This window comes from Pithys albifrons, chromosome 7 (assembly GCF_047495875.1).
Source record: "Pithys albifrons albifrons isolate INPA30051 chromosome 7, PitAlb_v1, whole genome shotgun sequence".
Taxonomy (NCBI): domain Eukaryota; kingdom Metazoa; phylum Chordata; class Aves; order Passeriformes; family Thamnophilidae; genus Pithys; species Pithys albifrons.
The window spans coordinates 50,558,549-50,584,120 of record NC_092464.1 but is presented as its reverse complement, the minus strand read 5'-3'; the positions used below and the strand labels follow the sequence as shown (position 1 = coordinate 50,584,120).

At 40.1% G+C, this 25,572-nt stretch overlaps 1 protein-coding gene across 1 annotated transcript in view; it reads left to right on the top strand.

Moving 5' to 3' along the window:
- The window catches only part of ITGA9 (integrin subunit alpha 9), a 203,748-nt gene that overhangs the window by 105,563 nt on the left and 72,613 nt on the right, over positions 1–25,572 (top strand). Inside the window, exon 17 of the mRNA XM_071561537.1 lies at positions 10,945–11,021. Coding sequence (XP_071417638.1) covers positions 10,945–11,021 — 77 coding nt within the window. The remainder of the gene's footprint in view (positions 1–10,944; positions 11,022–25,572) is intronic.

Sequence of the window (25,572 nt, the reverse complement as noted above, 5' to 3'; positions counted from 1 at the left end):
ATGTAATTAAGCTGGCCTGAAGGATTTTTTGGCCCAAGATACAGTAATGGTTTCTTGTGGACTTTATTATTTTCTTAGTTCTTGTACTTGCTTACCAGAAGTGGCTGTTGCTATAGTTCGATGTCATTTTTTGTAGTAACAGAAATATATAATTAAGGGTTATGTGTACATGTCTATTGATAAATGTCTCATCAGCTAGTGTACAACTGTTGAGTGGAGACCAGCTGTGTGGAGAAGTGTATAGCGTTCTAAATTAGCCAGCTCAGTTTTTCTCAAACAGAAAATCTCTGATGGATCAAGACTGGGTGGATAGAATAAAGATTCTACTTTCCAAGTGCATATTACCAACTTTAAACTGCCCATCCTAAGGATGAATTTCCTTTAGCTTCTTTATTGCCTCTAAATTGCTACCTCCATCCACAGGAAAAAACTAGTAAGTCTGCTTTATTCAGGGACATTAAAGTGTCTTTGGAACTTGATTTGACTTAGTTTTTTGTAAGTAGTTTGTACTCTAACATTTATTTTTGTACATCCACTGTATAGATACATGTCATCCAAGAAGAAGAAAACTCTCCTGGCAGACACAGTGGAGATTTGTTCTTAGCAGTATCCAGTAATGTATCTTAGAGTTCAAACTGTGGTAGGCTAGAATTCTGCCTGTTCTAAATACTGTAATTAAATCACTTGCTATTATGTGGATGGAGACACCATTTTGTTTTAGGAAAATATTCTCAGTAGATTTTACTCTGTCAGTGTCTTCAGGAATTTTTAAATGGTCTGCCTTAAAACTGTTTATAAGTTAAAAGATGAGACAGAAAATGTTTAGAACGTTCTGTTCCCAACCATGCTGTGGATTTGCACAGAGAATTTGTGTCCATTGCTGAACCCCAGGGTGATTGGAACTGCATGTTTCTTAGATAAACTTCACCTTTTTAAAGCAGAGATCTTTTTTTTGAAAACATTTGTGTTTGAAAAGCTGGTTAAGTATTTGCACACAAATTAGCTTGGTTGGCACGTATGAGAAAGTATAGAAGGATTTTCACTGAGCTGAATTATGAGCACCTCTAGTGATTTTTAGTTTGCTTCACAAACAATGCCATTCTCTATTTTAAAACCCCTCAGTCTCATATTGAGAACAAAGCAATGACAGATCTGGATAGGCAGTGTCCACACATGGAGCGTGGTGCAGGTTTGTAGGTGGTTCTCTTCTCCAGAGAGATCTCCAGATCTCTCACCTTTTACAGAGAGATCCCTGTGTGCTTGCTTGAGTCAGGTCACATCACTGCCAGCAAGCTGAGCTGTGCTCAGGACGCTTCTTGGCACTGGAATGACATCCTTATCCTGGCAAGCTGTTGAAATAGCTCTTGGCATGGTTTTAACCTGTGCCGACTACTGCAAACCATTTCTAGGCATGGGTTAGGACTTAGGATGCTCCTGCCTCAAGGCCAGGACAGTTTAATTTACTGGTGCAGCTGGAGCCACAGTACCTCAGTACAGCTGTCAGTAGCTGGATAGGTGGCAAACTTGAAGATTAATTGACTTACACTCAGGCACATAGGAAGTCCTTGAAGACTGCAGGGGTCAGTCTAAATGCCATATTTCTTCCTTCTTGGGCAGGGCAAGCTCCCAAATTATCTTCTGCATTTATTCTTGCAGAAGTCCAGCTTGAGCCACTCTTCTTGCCTAGTTGGCATTGTTTTTCCTTTAGTTGGAGTGGGATTGTGGAAAGCAATGATTTATGTTCCTCCCTCTGTTCTCTCTTTGGATGTGTCTGTCTCTTGCTCTAGATGAGTTTGGTCAGAGTCAGTGCTGAACTGGCAGGGACTGGATGCTGTTCATGCCAGGAAATCTGGGAAGGACCCATCCTGAGCATGTACTTTTGCCTGAATTTTTGTGTTTGGTTGGGGTTTTTTTGATTAGATTTTTGGTGGGGGTTTTTTTGTAGGTTTTTGGTCGTAATTGTTACTGTTAAATGGCCTATAACAAGGAAAGATTTAAAAGTCTGGAAAAGATTCAGAACTGAACAAGAAAAGTAGGTCTCCAGATATCCTGTCCCTCAGAAAGGGTTGTAATTGACAAACTCCCTGAAGGAAGAATGAGTGGAAATCAGTGCCTCTGATTTCACACATGCTTGACTAGTAATTGTCCAATTTGTTCAACTTGTAGATGAAAACCAGCATATGAGAATGTGTAATACGTGGTTTGATCCCCAGGTTTAGATCTCATGGGCTTGCTAAAGAACAGTAGCCAATATCATGTGCTAACACACACATGAACACACAGAGAGACATGATGTCTTGGCATATGTGCTAGGGGAGCCTCAGACTGCATAGTAACCCTGTCTTAGGTGATAGGATGTGAATTATCTGATATAGGTGACAGGTTTTTCAGATAACCAGATAGTGAAAGGAGAGATAAACACAGCATTTCAAGCTGAACCCTAAATTAAAATCCTGCTGGCCAGTTTCTGCAGTTCAGCATAATGATAATAATTGTGTCTCCAAGCTAAAATGTAGGTGGAGAATTGTAAGAAATGCTGAGTTCCTGCTTGTACTTGGAGCTATAACAGAAGATTGCAGTATTCTTAAAAAAAACACAGAGAGAGGTGACAGACTTCTAGAAGACAGCTCCCATTAGCTTTGTTCATATCTTTTTAATAGTTATATGAAGGACCAGGAGACCTTAATTGGAATACCTAACATCTTGAGGAGATACTATGATAGTATTAGTTTGTTTAGCTTGGAGTACCTCAGTGCCACAAAAGCCTTGTCGCAAAACCGGTGAAGTGCAGGTGAGTTATAGGGCAAGACTGTCACAGATCCTTCAGGGTCTAAATGAGCTAAAGGTAGACCTAAACTACGTATGATGATTTGGAGATATTTTTGGCATTTCCAACTGATAAAATAGGTGCCATATCTCTTTTTTCATTTGTTGTTGTTATTATGCTTTTAGATTTTTTATCCACAATTGAGTGGTGAGTAACAAAGAGTTTTACTGTTAAAATTTTTAAATATGAAAGCATCCTAGGCAAAAGGATTCATTTTACACAGTTCTGCTTTTAGTAGTAGAAATAAGAAGGTTTAAAGCAGAAAATGTTCTCAGATGTCATAAAAGAACCCTCCTGAGATTGTATAATTTTTCTGTGGTTATCCAAAATAAATGAAAGACTATTTAAGATGAGACAGGAAAATATATAGAGAAACATGCTGCAGAAATCCATTCTATAATTGTATGGGGAGATTGGACAATTACCCTGATAATTCTTAGTGTTTTCCTATGAATTTATAAGGTCTGAAGTCTTGTAAAATGAGAACAGTATTTGGAGGATTTAAACTGTTAATAATTTAAAAAGAAAAAATTGTCTCAGCCTGAAAATTGAGTGAGTCATACCAGAAATCTAATAACACTCTCAAAAGTTGGGGGCATATTTTTGTTGCCACCAATTTCCATTCTTCATCCCAGGAGAATATGAGGACAAGAGATTGCATTGTTAAATACACTCACTGCTCTGGGGAATAACTAATGCATATGTTTATTAATTTATTGCCTGCTTTCAATAGCTAACAATTTTCATGCCTGATCTTTTCCAAATAGCTGATTTCATTTGGGAGTTTCTGCTTCTCTCACATTTGAGTGTCCTCTGCTCTTTAGCTTGGTGGTCCAGCCTAGGTTTTAGCTCTTACTGGGGGCAGGATGCAGCTGAAATAGGGGACAAATGGTTGCATTTGGCTTAGGTGTCTTGGCAAGTGGCAATGTGCTAGTCATAAGCTGTAGGCCCAGAGTCTCCATGAGGTGGATGAACTCCCTTGTAGCTTTTCCCAGCTGGAGAAGTTTGATTTACAAGGTTATGCCCTTACTAGAGTAGTATAATAATTATTACTGGCCAGTTTCTGTTTTCTTCTGCTAATTAACTATAAAAGTGCATCTATTTTCTTTTCATGAAGACGTCACAGAATCATTATGTTGGAAAACTCTGAGATCATCAAGTCCACCCTTTGGCTGATCACCACCTTGCCAACTGGACCATGGCACTGAGTGCCACATCCAGTCATTTCTTGAACATCTCCAGGGATGGTGACTCCACCAGCAACCTGGGCAGGCTGTTCCAGTGCCAGACAACCCTTTCATCCTGATCTCCCACTGAACATCCCATGGTGCAGTTTAAGTCCGTTTCTTCTTGTTCTGTCCCTAATTGCCTTGGAGAAGAGACCAACACCCACCTGGCTACAACCTCCTTTCAGAGAGTTGTAGAGAGTGATGAGGTCTCCTCTCCAGGCTGAACAACCCCAGCTCTCTCAGCTGATCCTCACAGGATTTACCCTGTAGACCCATCAGCTGCTTCTCCGTACTCTCTCCAGCACTTCGATGTTTTTCTTGTAGTGACAGGCCCAGAAGTAAAGAGAGTACTGAGGTGTGGCCTCACCAGTGCCAAGTACAGGGGACAGTCACTTCCCTGGTCCTGTGGCCACACTGTTGCTGATCCAGGATACCACTGGCCTCCTTGCCCACCTGAAACTCCACTCATGCAGCTTGAGGCAGTTTCTTCTTGTCCTCTTGGTAGTTCTGTGGGAGAAGAGGTTGATCCCCACCTGAACTACTTTCAGGTAGTTGTAGAGAGCAACAATGTCACCCTTGAGCTTCCTCCTCTCCAGGCTAAACAACCACAGCTCCATCAGCTGCTCCTGTCATAAGACATGTTCTCTAGTCCTTTCATGAGCCTTGTTGCCCTTTGCTGGATGTGCTCCAGCCCCTCAATGTTCTTTTTAAAGTGAACGTCTCAGAACTGAATGCAGTACTTGAACTGAGGCCTCACCAGTGCTCAGTACAGGGAATGATCCCTTCCCTGGCCCTGATGATTACACTGTTCTTGATACCAGCCAAGGTGCCATTGACCTTCTCAGCCACCTGGCCACACTGCTGGTTCAGACTGAGCTGGCTGTCAACCAGCATGCCCAGGGCCGTTTCCACTGAACAGCTCTTGGGCCACTTCCCCCCAGGCTTGTAGCTCTATGTGGAGTTGCTGCAACCCATGTGCAGGACCTGGGACTTTGCCTTGTTGAACTCACACAGTTGTCCTTAGCCCACTGACAGAGTCTGTGCAGGTCTCCCTGTAGAGCTTTCCTACACTCCATCAGATCAGTGCTCCCACCTAATTTAGTGTCACCTGCAGATTCACTGAGGGTACATCCTATCCCCTCACCCAGATCATCAATAAAGGTGTTAAACAGGACTGGCTCTAAAACTGAGCCCTGGGGAACACAGGAATGCATTTACTTCCATTCATCACAACTCTCTGGGTCTGGCCATCCATCCAGTTTTTTTGCTCTTTGAAGATTCCACCTTCTGAAGTTCTTGTATCTGCCCACTGCAGCACTTCAGTCTTGAGTCATCCCACCATGTTTCTGTGATGTCAACCATGTCATAGCTTTCCTGCTGCACAGTGACCTCCAGCTCCTCCTGTGTGTTACCCATTCTGCATGCACTGGTGTAGACACACTCCAGCTGGGCTATGGATTTCACCTCCAACTCCGACATTCCTCCTCTAGACTTATTTCCAGTGAGCCTGGTCTTATTTCTTCCCCCTTCAGACTCAGTGCTCTGATGAGTCTGTGTGGAGCTGAGGGTCCCTTGCACCATGTGGTCCCAGCAGTGCTCTTTGGTTTCACAGTAGGATTCTACTGAACATGTATCTCTCCCATGGTGTTCCTGGCTTTGTCGTGTGTTCACTCCGTCATTCAGTCAGAGGTATTGTGGAAATCTGCATTCTAATTTTAGCCAGCACAGCTGATGAAATCCTGGAAAGTTTTTCACAGTAATAACGGCTTTTCCAGTGGGAATTTAAATCAGCCGTTTTCTGCTTGTCTTAGCAGGATATATGGATGGAACCTTTCCATGAGTAGTATAGTGAAGCGTAGGATTCCTCAGAAAAATCAGTTTTTGCTTCTTTTCTAGTGACCATTAGACATGTAGGAAATAGCTTTATTTTGAAGGCAACTTGAGGGTTTAAAAACAAAATAAATGAAGGCCTAAAATCAGGCTCCGGTACCTATATTTAGGCATGTTAATGTCTGAGTGAAAAGTATATAATGTAAAGCCATAAACAGAAAATACCTTCTATAAAAGCTAATGAGTTTTGCTTGCAGGTCAGCACTTTGGAAAATTGATTTATATATCCTGGTCTCTAAATCAGGGCCCAAGAACTCACCTTCACCAGATAACATGGTTATAACCATTTAGCATCAAGATCTAAAAAGTATAGAATTATTAAAATAACAAGCCCCCTTATTAAATTGATTTTCTACTACTAGCAGGATCTAATTATTAAGTGATCTCTGCACGTAATGCAGGTTTTGGTGAGAATTTACAGAAAATCAGAGATTGATATACTGTATTCTTAATGCAGATTATCTTGCATAACCTTAGTTTTTCTGTAGAAGTTCACTGTGCAGTTTATGAAGTTAAAGCAATGGATCCTCATTTACTAAAGGCCAAGTCTGCCCCTTTTTAAGAGGTGGTATCTAAACCTTTTATAGACTGATGTGCGAAGAAGTAGTTAAATGCCTGATCTCAAGTGAATCACTGTTCTCTTTCCTGTGTGCATAAAAAGATGTTTTTAAGGCTTCTTTAGAGAATTCTCTTTCTCCCCTTCTTTCCCCCTTCTCTTCAAACATTGACCTTCAGCTGTCACTTTCCCTTTCTGTGAAAGAATGGGAAAAGCTATTACTAGAATGGTGCTGACAGCCTCTCAAAGTCTTGTACATTTTGGCTACAACCTAAAATTTCCATGTGCTTCCCTGAATTTTGGGAGATTGGATATCTTGAATTACGGGTTTTTTTTCCTCTTAGTTTATTGGAAGATTTCCAGTATTTTCTGTAGACAGGAGTGTCATAAACACAGGGGGGTTGATTTTTTTTTAAATTTTATTTTCTATGTTTCCTTTCTCTTCTCTACTTTCAGAAACATAAATGTCTTTAATTTTTGATAGCCACTGAGAGAAAGTGAAGCAGTTTAATAAGCCTTGTTTGAAACTCTTCCTCTGAGTACACTGCTCTGATCATGAGCCTGAAGCCAGGCTCCTTCTTTCTTGTTTTACCTCCTAGCAGCTTTCAGTAGCAGTCCACTGTCAGCGAGAAGGAAAAGAAGAATATCTACATGCCCAATATCCAAAAGCTTTGTGCTTAGGATGGCTTAGGGTGCATGAACTAGAGAATTATCCCTCTCCTACTTTCTACTACATTTACCTCTGGCCTTTATCACAAAATGTGGAATTTAATTCTTGTGCCTTTCTTCAAGAGGCATAATGGACACAGATACTTGCTTTGTTGTGACTGTCTTTGCAGATGTATTCCCTTCCTGATCAGCTGTCTTTAGATCTCTCCTTACTGTGCATTGGACTGTGTACAGACATGTACACTCTTTATTATGAGTGTACCTTAATGTAGGCTTTTTGACTTACTCACTGGAGGACATGGGTGCCATCTATCATTCCCAGCCTCTCAGGGACATACCTGTCACATTCCTTGGTCTCCCAAGGGCCATAACCTGTTTTACTCGAAAAAGTTGCCATGCAGAATTTGAGAAAAATGTGTTTGTTGAGGAAGTTTGGTGATCTGCTGGTAACTGCTCTGGAACAGTTTCCCATAGCTGCTGGAATCTGGGCAGTAGAGATGAGAGTGCAGAGAGGAATCATGGACCCTGGAAATGCTGGGTTTGATCTGTGCTTTGCTGTAGATCTGGTGATTTCAGGAAGTCTGACAGACCCAGTGAAAATGCACATTACACTAGTTTTGTGTTTGGACAGTGAAGATTTGTTCTAGAAGCACTGATGTTATCCTGTCCCTGCTACTGAGCTCACAAATACCTGTTTTTCTTATGGAAATGCCGACAAATATGTGGTGGCCTTGAGATAAGAGATGCAGCTGTTTCTCACTTAGGACAATTCTTGCCCTGCATCCACCCCCCACAATTTTTCATGTATGTTTTCCTTATGTAAGGAAGCTTCCTGATACACATATTCAAAGCTATGAGGAACTTGGTTCAATGTTAGTGGAATACAGTAAAATTCAATTAGATTTCAATCAAATCACTGTCCAGAAGTGGTCCTCTTCACTTTGGGTAATAGTAGTGGCAAAAATTATGAACTATTTCCGCAGTGCAGTGACTTTATTTTGCTCTACTTCCTTTTTTCAGTTATGCCTAACCCAGACCACCCATTGCTTACCTTCTTTAACAATTTTAATATTTAAAGACCTCTATAAATCCTCCAAAGCTGGTACTGTAAAGCTGCAACCACTTTAAAGATTGCTTAGAGTTAAATTCATGATGATATTGTAGTAGGGCCTATGCCACATCCCAGGAATGGACTTCTGCTTCAACAGCATATGCTGTTGAGTTAGGTACAGATTCTGGCCAAAGAAATTGCAGCCCAAGTAAACCCAGTAAGAGCACAGTAACAGAGTATATAAGTAGTGTTCACAAATTTTATGATGCTTCAAAGGGTGTTTACTCCCTTAATTCCTTAAGAGGAATTTAAACAGACTGGAGTGAGCCAGCTGGAAAAGCAGAAGCAGCAAAAGCTGGGAAAGCGAAGGTTCAAATTAGCAGAGAAGAAAATAGGGGAAGTAGACTGATCGTGAGAATCTAGAGGGTTGAGACTCTCAAAGACACACAAAAAGGGAAAGTGGAATAGAGATCCTGGTAGATCAGGGAAATAGTGGAAAATAGTAAAATAATCCAGAGGTGTCATTAGCCTGGAAGTGCTAATCAGTTCCTGGACTGCTCAATAAGTTGTGCCTGCACCCGTGGGTCCTGGTTGTACTGGAAATCCCGTCCAGCCAGCAGGTGAGAAAGCTTCCTCCAAACCTGAACAGGTTCAAGATCCTCCACAGAAGCAACAGTTGACTCCTACACAGCTACAGATCTGGGCACTCATCACCATAATTTCTTTCTCCCAGCCCAGTGCTGTACAGGAACTTTGGTTCTTGTGACATAATGAAATGCTTCCAGTGGATTTCAAAGTACCTCACTCTCTAGTGCATGATATGCTGGAAGAGATACATGCTCAGTGAGTTTAGAAAATTAAGTATTTCTTCATTCTTTCTGCAGAACTTTAATTATAGATTTAGTAACAAAATGCCAGGATTATTAGAGAGTTACTTAAATGCACTTACAGTGCTTTATTCTTTGAAATATGCAGATCATTTCTTTGACAACCATGCTCATTTTGCCAATATTTCTGCAATGCAAACAGGGAAACTGATAGGCAAGAATTTTTTACGATTTATTATTCTTTCTCCTCTCAAGGTCAAACAGTCTTTCCTATGTATAACTACTACAGTGTTTGAGGATTAATTTTGAGGACTTTTGAAACTATACCTCTGGAATGTGCTGTGTTTTGAGAGGGATGCCTAGAGCCAGTTCCTATCTCAGGGCTGTTCTTGTCCTTTACTTGTGCTAGTCTTTATTAAGGAGGAAGGGTAAGTTCAGTCATTGTTTTTAAAGCCACAACAAATTTCACTTCCAAGATTCTAAGAAAGCAAAAGATGAGGAAGGAAAGTGAAAGAACAAAGTAAAAACAGCCCAGATGAACTGGCCACCTTTTATCTTTCTTTTTTTTTGCAACTCAGTGCATAGTTTGATATCTGCTAGTCCAACACCAATTAATTTCATAAAGGTCCACTCCTTTTTGGAGAGCTCTGACGACATAGGAAAAGGAAGCAAAAAAACTAGAAGTCTCTATGACCTTAAGGTTCCAGGCTTTCTCCAGTCGTAATACAGGTGGGCAGAGCTCTTAAAAATGTGCTAACTCTGCAATTTTTTTTTCTCCTCAGTCTCTCCAACCCTGTCTGAGTGTTTTATGTGTCTCGCACAGATTTTCTTTGACTTTGCATGTATGATTGAAATATATTTACTTTTGTAAAAAAAGTAATGAGGCCAAGACTGGAGAAAGGTACATTCATATTAAAGGAGGAGGTTGCTGGATTGCCAGGTTTCCTAGCTGAACATTTTGTGTGTTTCAATACATGGTAGGCTGAAGAGCACAACAATTCAGAAGGAATGAATCATCCAGCCCGAAAAGTCTGGCCTTATGTTCAGAAAGGTATCTGTCACTGATCTAAACATCCAGGGAAGGTAACCATGATCTTGACAGTTTCTTTGATGCCAGGAGCATGTTCATGTTCCCTTCTTCCACTTATTGGGGGCTGCCTCATTTAGCCATGGCGTGGTACTGCACAGATAACACCGGTTCCTAGACTTCTCATCTATCCCTCTACTTTTTGCCACTGAAATGGCATGCCTGTATGTTGTCCCTTCATACTTCCTAGATGATCCTGTGCAGGGCTAAGGGTTGGACTCGATGGTCCTTGTGGGTCCCTCCCAACTCGGCATATTCTGTGTTTCTAAGTGTGACTGGAGTTCATAAGATTGACAATGATTCTGTTATTTGAGGCTATCACTGGTATGTAGCAGTCTTTGTAATTTTCTGTTGGTTGCAGGATGGTAGAAATGTTTACCTACTGTACATGAAATATAGTGAAAATGTTTGTTGTATGATTTCCTTATTTGCAGTTCTTAGGACTGAAAATAGTTCCATAAATACTTTATTTTCTGTTTAATTTTCGTGTACATACCTTGGGAAGAGAAATAAGAATGCCAGAAAATTTGTGTGAGCTGTAAGTCTTATCAGATGAGAAGTGAGAATGGGTTGAGGAAAACCTCTGAGAGACTCTAGTTTCATGAAACGTATCGTTCAGTTAGAAGAGAATAAAACAAGTTCTGAAAAAAGATAAGATTTACTTTACCTTAAATTTCCTTAACACTCACACTATATATTCCTGTATCACAGATTTTAGTGGGTTTTCTATTTAATCCAAGCATGTTCCTTCTTTGAATTTTCATCTTGCTCCTTTCATGATTTAACAGTTCTTTTCTCCTTTTCACAGACTGTTTTTGAGAGGAACTGTCAATCTGATGACTGTGCTGCTGATTTGAAGCTTCAGGGTAAATTATTGTTATCTGGGTGAGTAGGTGAACTTTTTTTTTTGCTTGCACACTAGTATGGCAGTCATTTTATGTAAAATGACCTTGAAAAATCAGAAGACAGAGATGGATATTTAAGAACCAGATGAGAAGGATTGTCTGTACCATATAATTTTTCAAAGCTGCATGCAGAAAAGCAGTTTGTTAAAAAAAATGTCAAAAGGTTGAAAAAACCCCTCTGAACGTGGCAAATTATCTTATTCAGACTATAATTTTCTGTTTCTCAACTTGTAGTTTTGCTAACTCTTCTGAAATAATGTTCATCTTTCAAATTCATCTTGTCTAAAACTTGAGGATGTGTCTGATTTCACTTTCTTCTGGGATAGTAAACCTCATCAAATAGACCAGAGGTGAAGTTTATGTTCTGTCCCTTGTGACCTATTGTTTTGCCAGGATGTCTGTTCAGTTTTGGGATAAATCAGGCTAAAGTGAACTTTACACCACTTCTATTTCCTTTTGTTTATATTCAGCATTTTTAGAGATGGAAATGCTGATGTGAGTTATTTAATTGTGTGCCAGAGGTATTGCTATTTGATGGAGCAGCTCTCTGTGAAATGCTTGGCTTTCAGGTCAGGAGAGAGAGAGGAAGATGCTCCCCTGCTTTATGGAAAAACATAAAAAAGCCAAACACAAGGAAGAAGTAATAGTTGGGAGATACACACATGTTTTATATAGGTCCACAGCACACTGTAGTGGTACTTGGAGACAAAACTGAACCATAGCCAAGTCTGAGAAGTTCCAGGCTTCTCCATACACAGCTGAAGTCCCTGTGAATGTTTGAGCTGGGTACGTCTGTATGGATTAGAGAAGCCAGGGAAGGACTTTGTCCTGTCGTTGAGGAACAAATAACAAGGGACAGGTCTAAAAACCTGTCAGTCAGTGTATAGTAATCACAGCAGTAAGAGCTGTAGTTGCAATTGGAGCATTAGGCTGTTTAATTTTACAGCTTTTATTTATGTTATCTTGGCAATTTAAAAGCCACTCCTGTCAAAAGAGCCTAGGATGTTCAAGTGCAGCTTCTGCATTTGTATAGCAAAGTGCTGGACAAATGCTCTCAAATTTTCTTTACCCAGTGACACTCTGAAGTCCTGTTTGAAATGAACAAGATGTTGTCAAATCCCTCTGCAAGGTATGGGCTTTCTTTGGTTAAAGGGCTCTGTAAGCTTCAGTTATTAAGGAACATAACAGGATGAATGTCTCTTATGCAAACGTTTTTTTTATTTTGTTAGTCTTGCCTGTAAAATTACTAAGAAACATACGATAGATTCTTATTTCAAACAAATGTCTGGTAATTTTCCCAGCCCCGTGTGTTTCATGCTAAATAATCCTGTCACTGTTTTCCCACATTATTCCTGCTTTTGCTAAGTCTATGTACAATGCAAAGTTATTATATTTATTTTTTTAGAAAGAACTAAAAAGGTGACTCACTTATTACCAAGTGCACTAAACATTTGACTTCATTGTTAGCAGAGTTATGTCGAAGCCTTTGTCTAAAAAATCATGTCTGACTAAATTTGGTGAGCTTATTGTTGGAAAGAATGCAATTAATGACACACAGATACACTGGATAGAAATAAACCAGATGTTTATGGGAAGGCAGCAATAAGTAATGTCTCTCAGGTCTGATGCAGCTCTTAAAAGATTCAGAGCACCTGTGGATAGGGTGGTTTGTTTGAGATCATCTACCTGGGTTTGCAAAAGACATTTATTAGTATTTCTCACCAGGGGCTTACAAAGAAAATAAGTTGCCCAGATCTGAAAGGAATGGTGTCCTGAATATTACTACCTAATTAAAAGTAATCAACAGAAAAAAAAAGGTATAAATAGTTGGTTTTGGTGGTGGAGAGAACTCTACAAGTGCCAGTGGTATTCAGCACATTCACAAACTATATGGGAAATAATCTTCTGGAATGGAATGTTAAAGTTTGTTAATCATACTAAACTATTCATAGCAATGAAAATAACGAAGGAGGAGGTATGCTCTCATCAAAGTTGTGATTAATCTGTGCATTTTACTGTCTGGGATTCTGTGCGTTCTGAGAGTGTACATGAATGCTGGAAATCTCAGAATATATTAATAAAGTGCCACTCTGTGCTTGCCATGTTCTTCCATATCCTCTTGCTTTTAGACATCCTTGGATACAGGGCTCTCTGCTAGATGAACTGACTCTGCTTACACGCTTTCCTTAAATTTGTAGTGTGTTAAAGCCAGAAGCTGTTCAGAGAGCTGTATATGGCAAGGGATATTTCTGCTCATCACTTTGAAATGTATGCTGATTAGAGCATATATGTGTATAGGAAATTATCTCAAATTGCATTATCATCAAGAGAATTGTTTGCTGAGGGCATTCTTACAAGCTCAGGAACTGGGCAAGCTACTCTGATACGGAGTTTACCTGGGATGCATTTGAATCATTAGAATTACCCAGTTAAAGGGTTACATCTGGCATTGAAGATAAAAAACACTCATCCCACGTGACCAAATGACTAGCAGGGAAACCACTCCATGCTGGCAAGAATTAAACAGGTCTGCTCTGATTTTACTTTTCTTGGAATCTTCCTTCTCTTCTGAAAACTTACTCGTGTGCCTTCAAATTGGGAACACTTCACTTTCATAAATAACAAGTAGACAACCCAGAATGTTAACACTCTGGATAAATCGACATCTATGAGGTTGTCTCTTACACTGAGTGCTAAAACCAAGCAAATATGCATGTGACTCAGAAACTTCTCTTATGACCAGATAGGATGGGGTTTGCCTCGTTAGTTTGTGTGCTTGAGGAGCTGCTGTGTGTGGAAATGACACTGCTGGGCAAACTGAAACCCTCTGCTGTGAATTTGTCGAAGAGGGCAGGGTAGAACTGCTTGAATGCAGGTGATGTTAAAAAATGTTAAAGCCTTCCAACTGTATCTGGAAGCTTTTGCAAAGATTTAGGAAGCTGGAGCTGGGATGTATTCTTCTTTTGAAGGCTTCTGTTATAGTGAAAGGTGTCCTTGGAGACTTGGGCTGCTGGATGTGTTTTACTGGAGTGAAGAAGAGTTATGGTGCATTTATTCCAGAAAGAAAAATGTTTGTTTGCAGTTAACAGATAAATCCCTTCAAGGCTTGTGCACCTTCATTATCATCTGTTTGCATGGAAACCCATCCCAGCTTCCTGAAGGGATTGTTGGACAAAGGAGCCAAAGTCTTCTTGCGGCAGATGGCAAGAGAGGCAAGAGTCGTTGACTGTGGCTTGGCAGGTTCAGAGCAGAGATTTGGAAAACCCTTCTTGCATAGGCAGTTCGTGCTGCACAGGAGTGAGATGTGCAGAGATGGTGTGCTCTGCCATCCTGGGTTTCAGGACTTGTCTGGGTAAGGTCCTTGCTGACCTCATCTGTTTCTGACAATAGTCCTGTGTCAAGGAGGATGAGGATGGATTTTATGATCTCTGGACATCCCTTCCAACCAACTTTTCTGTGGTGTTCTAACTTGTGTCAAGGTAAATCCTCTCTGAAACCTCAGCAAAATTGCTTTAACAAAACCAGCTATTCTCCAACACGAAAACATCTGCCTGGGGATGGTTAAGGGTGTCTTTCAGTGCTCTGGGTGGAAACCTGCCTGTGGGACTCTCTACCTGTTGCTGATGCCACCTCTGCTAGCTAGAACATTCAACTTCACAAGAGAGGACAGTGCCAAGACTGGACCTGGCAGAGCAGACTGTGGGGATTTAACTTTCTACAGCAGAAACCTCTCTAGAAACCGCTACAGTGGTGCATGACAGTATTGCTAGAAATGGTCTTTGTAATGGTGGGCCTGGACTTTCTTATAGGACTAGTGTGTTGTTAATCTAAAACTACAGATGGCAATTTAAGGGAAAAGGATCCATGGAGTGTGCTGGGGGCTTGATGAAGGCAGTGGTAGGAGAAACAGAAGAAGCAGAAGAGAGGTATTTCAACTTTCCAGTCGTGACCATTTTCAAATCCATTTTTCTTGAACAATAAATATGTGAAGTTTTGGCAGCATGGAGCAAGAGAGACGACTCATTGCCTCCCCTTCAACAGTTCTGCAGTATTAAGTCTTGCAGCTGTCATAGAAAATGGCAAAATCTGGCCTTATTCATGCCTGTGCATGGTGGTGGTGATGATTTCTAGAGAAAGAGACTTAAGTGTCTTAGTCTAAAGAATATATTTATGTATTGTGTACAGGTATCTTTAATGACACAACCTGAAACCATAAGAGAAATAGAAATAGAATATTTTGCAGTAAGCTTTCTTTTTATGACCGTAGCTTAGGACAGCAATAGGAGCCCAGGTTTCCTTTCCAGCAATCCAACAAAATGTTACATTAGTTATTATTTTAAAATACTGTTTAATATGAAAAATGCATTTATTGCATATCATGTTTCACTTCAATGCCTCACTCTGTTTGCTTGGCATGGTAGAAGTCTTTTCTATCAGGTTTCTGTAGCAACTAGCACACTTTTATTGAGCCTCTGTAGATTCTTAGAAGCTGAACTGCATCTGTTTCCTCAAGGTTTGCTGGGGGAAACTCTGAAGTAGGTATTCTGTAGAAGTTTATCCCTCCCTAGCCTTTAAAATGTTGTATTCATTCCTGGTACTTTATAAGGGAGAAAAACACTCTAGTCTTTTAAGAAGAACCTGAAAGTGCTGAGGGAGATCTTGTCTGCCACACCAATGCAGTTTCACTCCTGACCTGATGCCTCTCCTTCTGACTGGCTCTGCAAAGGCAGTGGTAGTTTGCAAACCCTCTTGAGGTTGTAACGGGAACCAAGTGAAAAGTGTGGAGAAGACATTTGAGTAACAGTGAAGGTGTTTGAAAAAACACACTTTCTTCCATCCATAATAAACAAGCTGGCTGAAAAGACCAGAGCAGAATGGGTGGTTGCTGCCATGTGAGATGTAGTTAGGAAGGCAAGCTGTGTAAATACATTGGCAGCTTTACCCAAAACAAACAGTACAGGACAAAAGATGACAGTGTGACATGTCATGTGGCTACTGTGGTATGGAAATCAGGTTTTAGGCACAGGACTATGAGCCCCCTTGGACAGAAAATCTGTAATAAATATTGCTATTCTTGGGAAGGTTCCAGGAAGAAATCTGCCTTCCACTTGTTTATGTGGCATGAGATTACCTTTTATCCATCATTAGAACAGAATTGCTTGTACATTTGAGTGCTTCTGACTGACGTTTGACTGTTAGGAAAAAGCAGCTTGCTTTTATGTGTTGGTTTAGAGGATCCTTAATGACCACCATTTGTTAGGCTCAAATCTATATTCTTCCCTTACAGACTGGCTGGGGTTCCTGTATATACTGCTGGAAGTGATTTATTTTGAAAGTGTGAAATTGGAAGCAAAAGTTGTGGAAATGCAAAGGAGTGGCAAGTGAATTTTGCAGAAATTTTTAAGTTTTTCCAAATTGTAGGTTTTATTGAGTTGAAGTCAATACTTTCAAAAGTTCTCTTGTGAAATGGGATTTTTGAGAAATGTCCTTTTCCAGTTGAAATGTCAAGTTTGTGGCTTGGGCTGTTTCTGCTTTCATTAGTCCCTCAGGAATTTGCCAGAGAACGGACAAAACTCCAGTCTGTCAAAAATTTCATTGGGCTTGAAATGTTTCCATTTTAATGAAACAGTAATTTATGAGGAAAGGTTTTTTGCAGTATTATCTGGTCAGTTCCACAGAAGGTTAGTTTTGCCTTTTTTTCCATATAAGTTCCTTCTGTGACTTTCTAAAGGATTAACAATTTTTTCTGCCAACATTTCTTTTGTTTCTGTGATCTCTTTTGCCTTATTCATGGCTCTGTAATTGATAAGCAGGTGAATTATTTGATGTGATGTTTTGGGATGTAGTATTGAAGTACCTAACCCAACCCTCTCTGAAAAGACAAGGGAGAGTGTGCATCATCCCCCTGTGATTGCCTCAGACTATGAGATTACAACTCTGAAGTTTATAAGCATGTTATTTGTATTATTGAAGTGTGAATAATTTCACATAGGAAATAGCTATGCAACTACAAAACTGGTTATTTTACAAGTGATCTGTACAGATACAAGGATGAATATGCTCATGGACCTATTAAAATCAGTGGAAGGATTCCCTCTGGTTTAGTGGCCACATCATCAGATTTGAAAAATGAACCTCAGCAGTTTCATACTGACTTGTCAAATTATTACAGAACCTGAGATGAGGGAATTCAGAAATCATAGATAAAAATGTGCTATGACAGCTTTGTCCAATTTGCTTTTCACCAGCAGAAGATGAATGGCACAGAACATAAGTTAGTGCTGTAACTGCAAGAAATCAGTGTGTTCTGAAGGAAGGAGCAATAAAATAAAATTTGGATCAGAAGGTTAAAAACTTTTTGAGTGTATCTCATCAATATAGTGATGTTTTATATAAAAAGGTTAGTATAGGTTTTCACTGATCACAGGCTTTAGCAAAACCATGGAGAAAAGATGCAAGCCTGTGGTTTATTTGTGGGGAGTAAGACTGATAACTTTGACTATACTTACATCTCAGCACTTACCTTCCTTTGATCACACAGCAGGGGCTTGTTTCCAGAGAGGCCTCATGTTTCACAGTATGTCCATTGAGGTTTTATGCCCCTGAAATGTGTCTTAAAAAAACAATCATGATGATGAAATGCAATATCCCTTCATGTGGAGCTCCATTACATGCTCTGATACTATCTGGTTTTCCCTTCCTCCTCATTCACAGTAGATGAAGAATTTGTTTTCACTTCTTTTTTCTTTCATTGAACAAACACTTCTTTCAACACTATTTTTGACCTTCTTTTTACCCTAAATAGCAGAGCTGCACAGAGGGAGTTCATACCTGCTTTACAGAAGAAGACCAAAGAAAAATTAGTGACTGCTGTGGTTAAACCAATGCTAAGCATTTCTAGTGCTAGAGAAGTGTCTTGACAGTCAAAGCCCTGTGTGTATAAAGCTGTGCCTGCCAACATGGATATTCCCAACTCCCAGGGGACAAATCCAGAGCCGTGACTGCCCACAGATTACTTGATCATACCCCAGTGCTGTCCTAGGTTGTGATCTTTTAAACTACCAAAAAGGTTCCAAGGAGAGAAGAACAATGAAACATTGGGAAAATGGATATGAGTAGATTGCTTGCTTTTTTCTCAAAAAGCCATACCAGGTTTCACAGTGTAATTTAAATGGTTTCATAAATTATAGCATAGTTTAATGTTATTTAAAAGTAATTTGCAGCACTTTAAAGAATTCAATGAAAAACTGCCCATTACTATTTCATCTATATTAGGATATTTGTAATTCTGTTTGGAATTTAGCCTTTTTTGGCAAATCTAGGAAGCAGAATTCTGATTTCTAAATTAGATTTATTTATATTTTACCAACAGACAGTTGTTAATGTATTGATTGCTGAGTTTGTGAGGCACATGGAAAACTCTGTTGTAGCTCAAGAAGGACTGGATTTGCAGTTTCCTGAAAAGTTGCCCAGCAGATCCCATAATTAATCAAGTTGTATTACAAGTTGCAGCAAGAGCATCATCTCAAGGAATGAGTGAATATTTTCCTTTGTTGAGGGTAGATGGGGATGGAGAAACAGTTTCTTGATTTCCTGGTTAGTTGTGCTCAGAGCTTCATAAATCTCTCACAAAATAAATAGGTAAGTCCAATTTGATAGCAGTGGACACTCCTATTCCTTTTGAACATATGGTGATAGAACCCATGTGGGTAGTAATAGAACCATCAAGTGTGTGTGGTAACAAACCAGAGTAGTCCCCACCTCATACAGGGATACAGCTTTCCAGTCTCTTAGAGTCACAGAATCATAGAATCGATTGGGTTGGAAAAGACGTCCGAGATCATCGAGTCCAACCCTTGGTCCAACTCTAGTCCCTTTACCAGATCATGGCACTCAGCGCCACGTCCAATCTACATTTAAAAACCTCCAGGGATGGGGAATCCGCTCCCTCTCTGGGCAGCCCATTCCAATGCCTGAGCACTCTCTCTGTAAAGAATTTTTTTCTGCTCTCCAACTTAAATTTCCCCTGGCAGAGCTTAAGCCCATACCCCCCTGTCCTATTGCTGAGTGCCTGGGAGAAGAGACCCCTGCCTGGCCAGAACTTCCCTTCAGGTAGTTCTAGACAGTGCTGAGGTCACCTCTGAGCCTCCTCTTCTCCAGGCTAAACACTCCCAGCTCCCTCAGCCTCTCCCCATAGGGCTTGTGCTCCAGTCCCTTCACCAGCCTTGTTGCTCTTCTCTTCTAATAACTCTTCTAATAACAAGGTGATTAGTCAGGCATAATGTACAAGCCAATCTTGTCCCTTCTTAAATACTGGTTTTGTTTTGCAAGAATCACTTGACTATTTCTACTGGAGTAGGGTTGTGTTGTTTATTTTAAACTAGATCCTAAAGAGATGTTCTTTCATATAATTTGAATTGATTGCTGAGCTACTATGTAGCCTGGCCCTTCTTGTGAACATCTCAACATCAGTATTTCATGGACCTAAGATAGTTAAAGTCACTATATGGATTCTTGCTCCAGCAACTGAAGTATAAAGCTAACAAAATTAAAGCTTAACCTCAGAATGCACTGTCATACACCAGCTGCCTCCAGAGGTGGAAGTTCTTGATAATATACAGACCACAATGAGAAGCGGATGCACTTTTGTTTTGTACTTGCAGAATATGCCTTGGCTGATGCATTTGTGTGTGTGTGTGTTATGTGCTTGTCCTCTTCTGTGATGCAGCTACATTAACTTTTTCTATATTATATGCTGAAATTTCAAAATCTAGGAAGCCTGAGGTTCTTCACAGGTCACCAGGTAAATTTTAATGCTGGTTTTGTATGAGCTATAATGTGCTGATATGGGTGTATGTTGCTTCTCATGTTTGACATTTTGACATCATTTACTCTTGGTGTGCGACATCTGCTACTGCAAAACAAATTGCCATCAGTAACGAACCTGTACTGTTTCTAACATTTCAACTCAGCTTAAGTGCCTTTTATTGACCGCTGAGAGTAATTGCTGCATAGGGCACTGATCTTTTTCTCTCCCATCAATGCTTATCTGACCATGCTTTCTAAATTGCATATTATACCCCAGCATCCCAGGAACAGGACAAACAATTGAAGCTATTGAATAGTAGGAAATCTGTTTCTGAAGGCATGATTTTTATGGTGCATACATGGATTTGCATTATTACTTTAATAATTATCTAATTCCTAGAAGCAGTATGTTATGGAGTGCTACTGATCCAGCTTCAAATTTCAGGGCCAGATCTGTAGTCAGTGATCATCTACTTTAACAGCTCTTCAAATATTTTATCAAATAGGGAAAATACAGAGGAATTTTTTCTTTCATGTCAGGCTTATATGTTCAACTTTCATCTACAATTCATCTTTCATCTGCAGTTTTGCATTTCTTCCTGCCCCTAGTAACTAGTTTTTGTTTGCATTCCAACCCTAGGATGCTGTTTTACACTAACATGAAGGGATAAGTTTGTTCCAGAGGAACAGTACCATTGATTCCAAGGACAGCTGGTAGCTATAAAAGATGTTAATTTCTGTGTTTGCAAGGGTGAAAGATTAGATTAGAGCTTCTGTAGATGTTGTACCTCATCTTGCTTTCATGTGACAGTTCCACAAACCAGAGAAGCTCTATTCAAGCCAAAAGCTGGTCCCCAAAGTAAACACTGTGTGAAAACAGAGGCAGCTTTTTGCCCATTGTTTCTTCAGTTCTGTATATAAAGTGTTGTGAACATCTGGATGCAGTTGAAATTACTGATAATAATAAAAAGCACCAGATTTCTGTAGGGTTATTATGGAGGTATTTTTATATGGATGTTGTGCCCTGTTCTGTCCTTTTTACTCACAAGTCCGAAGACACTGATAGGTGGAAGTTATATCTTTGGGTACTTAAAGGGGATTTTTGTAAAGAAACCACACTTGGAGAAAAGAGGGCAATTTCCAGAGAAGCTTTGACTATGTAGTAACTACCTGTAAGTAGAAATCACTGTTGATTCTTTACAGTGGAAAAGAGTGGTGTGTCATTGTGTCTTTCTCCAATTTCCATCCCCTCTGCCCCCCTGCCTCGTTTACTACTCAAATGTATTAATTTTTGATGTTAAAGTGTAGAAACAATGGAAAAGGTAAGACTCTGAGCCATACTCCGGAATTGTAATATGCATGGGAACTGAAGCTCCAGGGACAGCAGCTCTGTGCCAGAAAGGTCCTGGCACAAGCAGTTCCATCCCCTTGGCTCACCACAGTGAGCACTTGTTTCATATGGGTCATTTAGTCCTTTCCTCAATGGAAACACTGGCACATTGTTACTCATCTTCATGGAGAGTAATATTGTTATGATATTGCTCCCACACTGTGCTGTGGTGTAATGGTGAGTACTCCGAACTCTGTCACAAGGTCGTGAGTTCGAGTCTCAGTGGAGACCGTACCGGGCAGCTCAAGCCTCTCTGCCATCCCATCCCGTCAGATCTCGGATGCTCAGCAGGATCAGCCCCGGTTAGTACCGGGTGCTGTAGACGGTCCTGAGGACTTCACTGTCACTGTCCAAGCTCGCTCGGCCGTGGCAGATGGACCTCAGGACCGAAACGGTGGGGCCAGTTCTGCGCACGCTGAGCCTCACCTAAAAAATCCACTGCTCAGGCTGGAAGGGCACATGGAGAGAGCCCTTCCCAAATCTGCATTCGCGAAGTTTGGCCATACATGTGCTCCGCTGACACAGAACCTTGGTTGACCACTCCTCAAATTCTCAATTTTGTTTTTCCCTTTTTCTCATTTATATACTACTCAGGGAACAATGCAAAGTCTCTGCTTGAGAAATAGATTAAGAAATAGAGAAAAAGATCATTAATGAAATGGTCTGATGGCCTCAGCGATAGTTTGACATAGCTGGCTTGATGCCTCTCACATCGGCTGTGATCATCAGCTGCATGAGGTCTCTTTGCACTTTTGGCAGTATAGACTTCAGTTTAAGAAGGGGAAGGCAGAAGCTCAGTTAATGCAGAGTAAGCCATGGTATCTCAAGTGTTTGGCTTAATCTAAATTGGCTGTGAACTTTGCAGAGAGAATTGACCTTTAAGGCACATGCAATGAGAAGAAATAAAATGAAGCAGCGTAAAATACTATAGCTTTGCTCCCTGTGGGGTTGTTTAAATTTTTTATTTGGTTTGTATTTGTTTATGGGACTGCTACCTCTCAGTTTTGCACTGAAACATCAAGTGAATTCCCAGATTAACTAAGGGGTTCAGCTTTTCATTGGCCTTTGAGGTTTAAGTATTTGTAGAAGTCCTTCTGAAGTTCAACCAACCTTGGAGCCTGTTTTAAAAAAAGCCAACAGAAGAAAGCTATTCAGGGTTGCTGTAAAGAGTCTGTGGAAATAAAATGAAGATTTAATTATCTTAGTAACTGCAAAGACCAACTGTACTGCTGGTTGGTGAAGGTAGAAATCTGTTTGGATCTGTCACAGCACCAGAGTTTGTTGACTCACACCTTTTACTGATTTAAAAGCAAAATATGGGGTTCTTTAATTTTATCTGATGGAGGTGGAGGACAGACTGCACTTGAGTTGTTTCAGGCATTTTTACCCATTTTAACTGACCACAGTTATATCTTTCACTATCCACTGAGCAGTAGTGGTGATTTATCCACATAGGTGCTGATTTGCTGTACGGAAAGAAAGGCTCCTATTATAAAAGGGAAACTCAGTGACCCAGACTAGCAGGGTAAGTGTGACCCTGGCACGTTTCTTACCCTATATATGATCTGCACAGGAAGAGAAAACGTGCTGAATGGTACAGAAAATAGAGAAAAATGTCCCTACTTACCATTCGGAATGCAGATTTTGCCTCCACTGACCCACATTAATAAAAACACCAGCATCTTGGGGGGGTGGAAAAATGAAAATTGCAAATCTTTTCAGTTTGTCTTTCTCAGCTGGTCTTTCCTCCCTTGATAGCCATAGCATGTGGTCTGGACATTATTAAAGAGCATTAAAGCATGGGAAAAAGGTATTTTTTTATACTGGAATTTGCTTTCCTTTTCTTGATAAATTTAGAGGAAAACATTAAGTATTTCTATTCACATTTGATGTCATTGTCAGTGAATTAAAAAATTTGAAGCCTGAATTTCAGAATTGCTTGTTTCCTGCAATGAAACGAATGAAAGCTGCAAGTACTTAGTACTTCTGAATTTCAAACTTTTTCTTTCCTTGCAGACACTGATAGCTTTGAGACCCTTCATGTCTCTCTCTGTAGGTATGCATGTACAAATGTGCTTGCCTATTTATAATGTGTATATATGTCTACAGTCTACCCAAATCTTTTCCTCTGTTCATTTTTTTGTGTGTTATGAAATGGTAGTGTTTGGTCCAATTAACTTATTATTTCTTGATATTTTCCCTCTTCTCTTTCTTTACTTTTCTTTTTCCTTTTTGAGTTTGTTTCGAGGATCATGTTGAGAACGTTGGCAATTTTGTAGTTCTCATACAGCAAAATACAAACAAGAAGTCATTGCTTGATTATGGTTCTTAAAGTGTTTGACATACCTTATTGAGATGAAGGGGTGGCTTTAGTTTTTTTCCTCATTTCTGACAAGTGACAACAGTTCTTTAGTTGGCATATTATGACTTGGCAGCCAGGGTGCTTAATGCATGGCAGGCGCTGGAGGAGGATGACACCACATGGGCAACTGAGCTGCTCCAGCAGCACAGCAGGCTTCTTCAATCATGACATTACCCTCTCAGGAAGCAAACAGGGCTTGGAAGCTCCCCTGTGAATACAGAGATTTCTAATCCTCTTCTCACTGCAAGTGAACTTGATTAATTCAGATGGACACAGATTCAGTGACTCAGCTGCTCTCCTAAAATGGGACTTACAGCATAGTCTCACAGAGCCTTTCAGAGGGAGAACTGAACTCACCTGCCATCTTTAAATCAGTGAGATTTTTCAGAGTTTATTAGAGTGTGAATTTCATATAAGAGCAGTTACAGTGTGCTCCTGAAAGTGGGTTTTCTTTCTGTGCTGAGAAAAACGCCATTTGTCTGATACACTTTTAACAGAGGAGTGATAGTTTGAGAAAGGAGTAACACAACCCACTGGTGTTTATTTTTGCATTATTTTTTATGGGTTTAGTTTTAAATAGGATTTTATTCTGAGCATTTTTAGATATTCAGTACAAAGGAGACTATTCTTGACTGTCTTCACTTTATGTTAAATCTCAGTGTTCTTGAGAGGATTCTGTAGCCTGCATTGCATGTAGTATCAACCCTACATAAGACAAATATCTTGTAATGTTCCTTTACTTACTAAAGTGATCCCTACAGATTTTGCTAATGAGTATGATAGATGCTTACTATGTTTTGAAGTGATTGCAAGAAGTGAGATTATAAATTTCATTAGAAATAATGCACAGTATTAAATTGCTGCTTTGTTTCTTTGCTTCCAAATATGGACTTTTGATTATTAGACAATCCCAGCAGATTGTTTAGCATCTCCATAATTTGTCTGTCAACAGTAAATTTTGAAATTGGCGTCAAAGCGTTAAATGCTTCCAAGTACTCTCATGTGGATGAGCTATGAATTTGGTGTATAAGAATCAACAACTCAAATTACTTGGACCTCTCAAACTAGTTTCACAGTCAATCCTGCAGTGCATACTTTTGCAAATCTTTGTTTGCACTGATTATTGACTATGAGAATAAACTATAATGTTCTGAAAGCAAACTGTCCACTTATCAATAGGATTGCTTGTTGTCTGCAGTTGATTTTAAGTGTGAGAAAGCAGACGCGTTTCCTGGATACTTATATCTGCCTTATAAGAAACTGTAAGCCACAGTTTTGGGCTTCACAAAGGACGTAAGTATAGGAAACAAATACACTATAAATGTTGTGTGCATTACATGGAAAAGTGGAGCTCACAATCCACAGCCATCAGCTTTAAAGTCTGAGTCTAGACCATCTTCCTTCAAACTTCCCATTCACCAGAGCCCTTGACTGCTTTGGGATGTACTTGGAAACTCCTATTCAGAAACTGCTTGGCAAAGGATGGAGCCCAGTGAGTTCTGCCTTTGGACATCTGATGTGGCTGTGGTTGGCAGAATGTGCTGAATGGTTTATAGGCACCACATACCCAGAAACCCCACTTTTATGCAGATAATCTGCCTGCAGTACCCCGAGAAAGGCTGGCAGAGGAGAGCTGATGACAATGGAGGGACAAAGCTGCCTTTAAACACAACTCATGTCCTCCCCACCAGCCATCTTCAGAGAGTTGCTGATAAGCAGAGAAGCAGCACGTGCAAACGTGTGTTGCCAGCACAGCCGTTCCTTTATGGGAATTAGGGGAATGAAAAGTGGTTCCTTCTTGCTTTGGGGCTGGCTGTATCCCAGAGGAAATAATTGAGAGCATCTCCTACTGTGTGGCTGGAGATCTCTGCCCTTTTCTGACAAGCTACTCAGTATTTTGTCCACAATACCTGTCTCTCTTTTGTCCAGGATGCATGAATGGTCTTAGTTTGCAGTTATGATAACTGCAGC